Here is a 4,737-nt window from a genome sequence, read left to right on the forward strand (position 1 = left end):
TATGCTCTCTCTTCTTATACTAGCTATTGCTTGTCTCCCTCAGTTTATCAGTAGTGCTAATCTTGCTCTTACATTTGATGCTGCTAACAATACCTGTACTGCAGCCTGTACTACCTGCAGTGATACCAGTAATACTGATACCAATCAATGCAACACTGATGATGGGCTATTGAATGAACTACTCAATGCTACCAGGAACAATGGTCAAGATATTCAAGAAATAAAACAGAAAATGGATGGTATCATTTCTTCTCTCTCTCATATCAAGGAGACTGCTACCTCTAATGCTGGAGCTATCAATGATATACTGCTACTAGTGGAAGACCTTATCATGTTACACAATGACTCATCTTCCTTCTCTCCTATCCCTACTTCTTGTCAAGAGATTAAGAACAAACAACCAAACAGTCCTTCTGGTATATATCTACTGGCAACTAATGATGGAAGTAAATATGTTTACTGTAATATGGAGGAGCTGTGTGGTTCAGGAGGAGGATGGACAAGACTAGCATATCTGGATATGACTGATGCTACAGAGAACTGTCCTTCTGGGTTTAAACTGTACCAGTCAGGAGGAGTTAGAGCTTGTGGTAGAGCATATAATGCTGATGCTAGTTGTACATCAGTTGAGTTCCCATCTAATGGTATCAGTTACTCTCAAGTGTGTGGTAGAGTAGTGGGATATCAATATGCTTCACCTGATGCAGTTCAACATGGTCTATGGCAAAATCCACAAAATTATGTTGGAGGAACTGATCCTAAACATAATGACATCAATAAAGCTTATGTTGATGGTGTTAGTATCACTCGTGGGTCTCCTCGTAAACATGTCTGGACACTAATGGGAGGACTCCTAGGATCTGGAAATTTTTCAGATGGACGATATAACTGTCCATGTTCATCTGGAAGCTTACAAAGCTCTCATGTTCAAGATTTCGTCAAAAACAATTATTTTTGTGAATCAGGAGCTGAAACTTCCTTCAGTCGGACTCTCTATACAGCCGATCCATTATGGGATGGTCAAGGTTGTGGTACTAATGAAACAGCTTGCTGTTCAGCTCCTGGTCTCCCTTGGTTCCATAGGAACTATACGGCTACCACTACTGACTATATTGAGTTGAGGGTCTGTGGTGATCAGGAGACAGATGATGAAGATACTCCTGTTAGCTTTTATGAGATTTACGTCAAATGAGTAACTTTGATCTTTTTAGTGTGGTAGGACTTATTAATTACATGTACATGTAGATATAGCTATAGCCTAGGCTAATTAACACTGTTAAATAATTTAAATGAGGACTTTCTTTATTAGTTTATTTGTGCTTAAAAAATTTAAACTTTGAATTTTGGCATGCTATGACCGTCTTACCTTTAATTCATTCAAGCAGTCCACTAGTTTAATAGCAATACTAGCAGCATTAGAATAACCAGAGGAGAGGAGCAAACACTCAGTGATTGGTACCAGATCCAGAGATTCACTCTGTACACAGCGAAATGAAGCCTAATATGAAAGATAACACACAGTCATTATTAGCCACATACATGTACATCAATAAAGTTTGTATAAATGCAAATGGCTATACATTAATTTATGAAAACACTGCGTGTACAATACATGTACATGTACATTGTACGTGTACTATAATAATTACATTACAAATTGGAGTAATAATTTGGCACTATCAATGTCTGATGAATAAAGCTTCGGTAACTAAATTTTATCAACCATGCAGACAACCATAAAATCAGGTCATTTCATCAAATTAGATGATGTACAATATGGTATATGCACATGTACATATACATGTACATGTACATGTATAATTGTACGTGTACATGTACATGTATCTGAATGTATTGATACTTACTATTACTTCTTCAGTGATTGACGGGTAATTTTTCATTTCTTCCTCTTCCTCATCTTCTCTCTCATTATCACTGCCTTCATCAGTGACTGCTATACAACTGAAGTACCCGTTAGCAACCAGTGTAGTCCTCTCTTCTCCTGTTAGCTCTATCTCAGCTTTTGGTCCTAACAGATTGGCTCCATGTTGAACAGAACTGTACCAATCCATACGATTACCAGCACCAACATGACTAGTTGAAGAACTACAGAAAAGTACAATAAATAATTCAGGACTGTATGTACATGTACATGTATATTCTAATCATCACAATCATAATACATTGTAATTAGATTTACACATGTACATGTACATGTACAATGTAGGTAACACGGATATGTACATGTAGCGGTAGTAGTGGTGGGTTAAATCAATCAATGATCATGTACTATAGTACATGATTATTGGCCAAATTTCGCCTAAAATGACTAGGAGAAAATTCTTCATTTTTATAACTTTTTCTGACATATATTATACATGTTCTTATGCTGTGTAGTAAGTTTGAACTGATTCTGATCAAAATTCAATTTTTTATGAATTTTTAAAGTTACTTAAAAATCGGGCAAAAGTACCTGAGTGCCAATATCAGAATCAGTATGATTAACAATACACAACATGGTACACATACATGTACATGTACCTTTTATAATCATGATGAGATCCTAATGATGCTGTACTGCTAACAGAATAAGGACCTCCACCTCCAGTAACCTGTATCTTATTAGTGGGAGGAGGCAATACAGGATCAGGCCCACCCAATAGTCCATTCTTCATCTTCTCATAGACCTCCTTCAGCCATTGTGACACTACTAACTGTGCTGGTACAGGGAGAGCAGTGAATGACTGGAGAATGAGTATACTCCCTGACTGGAGGGAGGAGGAGAGGGATGAGAGGAGGACTGACGTTGAGGTTGTGCTTAAGCAAGTCAGAGTATAATATGGACGACCTAGGATCTATTGAAAGAGAGAGGATGACATTTTAATTATTTTGTGCATATAATGATAAGAGTAGGAAAATTTTAAAAATCTACATGTACATGTACATGTATGCACATTGTAATTACATGTACATGTACATGTACAGTATAAAATATATTTTAAAATCTACATGCATATGGTACAGTATATGGACCACAAAAATGACACTAATCTATTGAAAGAGATAAATTGATAACATACTAATTGCATGTACATGTACAGTACATGATAAAAAAATTAAATCTAAATGTATGCATATATATTAAAAAGAAATGTACATACACATGTACATGTATGGACAAGAAAAATAACACCAAAAAGTCATAATACATAATGACTGTATAAAAAAGAAAATAGCCTACTTTTGCAACGTCTCTAGCAGACTCAAGATTAGATCCATAGCTCTTTCCCCTATGCCCCTCACTAACTAATAGACCACTACACCCATCAACAGCCACCAATGACCTCATCATGCTCACAACACTCTTCTCTAGTGAAGGAGACAGTACAATACTAGTATCTGACCCATAATACTCAAAACCATAACTAAAAGAGACCTCAGGCCCACACTGTACCCGGCAACCAGTCCCAATACTAGGGACAGTTGGCATTAGGCTCTTAGCTGAGGATAGGCCGGAGGGTTTAGTGTGGGACTGAGTCCCAGCACTGAAACGAGAGCTGACTAGACTCTTATTTGAAGCAACGAGAGGCTCGGGAAGTGGGTGGAGTCTACCAACAGCCGCTAACGGTGGCATAGAATTACGAGAGTTGGTCATACTAGAAGGAACGGAAGAGAGACGACTTGGAGAAGGATGATAGAGAACTGGTGATTCTAATAACTGATACAGGACGTGATGAGAGAGGGACAACCCTCTCGTTATGTTTTTAATTAGATCCAGTTTGTGTTTAGCACTGACAATGAGACTCTTTAGTGTTGTAATGGTTTGTGGGTGGGAGTGAGGGTAGGAGGAGGTGAGGTGCAATAATTGAATAAGATGATTGATGATCCGCTCAAACTGAGACCTAGAAAAAAACATACATGTGTATATCTATCAATTCTTTTACCATACAAGATGATTTATTGGTGGGAGTAATATTTGGCAGATTTGCCTGTGGAAAGAAATTGGCAGATTTTATAATGGCGATTTCTTCATAGTCCCACCAATCACCAATATTAATTCGTCATCAATAAATCATCTTGTATGGTATTACTAAATGCATGTATATACACTTGTCCATGTACTGAACAATGGTGTACATGTACATGTACATGTAGTTTAAAGCCTATAATTATTAATAATTATATATAAATAAATTGGTAGGCCCATTCATAATATGATGTCTTTAATGGTACCTAGCTGAATCGATCATTAGTGCATTATCAAATGCTGAGGTGATGATTGGAGTCCATTTAGACTGTACAGTGAGTAGAGCTGCTTGAGGGACTGACTCTGACAACCATGAGACATCAGAAGTATCAATACCTACATGTACATATGTACATTAAAAATTATATGTACATACAATGTTTGTACATGTACATGTACATACAATGTTTGTACACACAAATTTAGGTATACATGCATGTACAGTGTACATGTATAATAAATATGTGGCATATACACGCATAGTACATTTAAACTTCTACATGTACATGTAAATGCAATAGACTTGAAGACAATACATGTACATGTACATGTATGATTGATAATATAAAATTCTTCTATTAATTACTGACTAAGCTTTCTATTACAAAATACACACAGTGCAAGAACTGAAGCAGGCTAATGATAACTTACTCTGATCCTCATCACCAGTGGCAGCATGCAGACCCATCAACTGCTTAGGAAAACTCAAA

At 36.8% G+C, this 4,737-nt stretch overlaps 1 protein-coding gene across 1 annotated transcript in view; it reads right to left on the reverse strand.

The window, feature by feature from the left end:
* LOC105314715 (uncharacterized) overlaps window positions 1-4,737 on the reverse strand; it is a 14,345-nt gene that overhangs the window by 6,457 nt on the left and 3,151 nt on the right. The window contains exons 7-12 of the mRNA XM_011409045.2: window positions 4,679-4,731; window positions 4,234-4,363; window positions 3,242-3,902; window positions 2,542-2,855; window positions 1,866-2,106; window positions 1,367-1,498 (exon numbers count right to left, since the gene is read on the reverse strand). Coding sequence (XP_011407347.2) covers window positions 1,367-1,498; window positions 1,866-2,106; window positions 2,542-2,855; window positions 3,242-3,902; window positions 4,234-4,363; window positions 4,679-4,731 — 1,531 coding nt within the window. The remainder of the gene's footprint in view (window positions 1-1,366; window positions 1,499-1,865; window positions 2,107-2,541; window positions 2,856-3,241; window positions 3,903-4,233; window positions 4,364-4,678; window positions 4,732-4,737) is intronic.

This window comes from Amphimedon queenslandica, unplaced genomic scaffold (genome assembly GCF_000090795.2).
Source record: "Amphimedon queenslandica unplaced genomic scaffold, v1.1 AMPQUscaffold_12622, whole genome shotgun sequence".
Classification (NCBI taxonomy): domain Eukaryota; kingdom Metazoa; phylum Porifera; class Demospongiae; order Haplosclerida; family Niphatidae; genus Amphimedon; species Amphimedon queenslandica.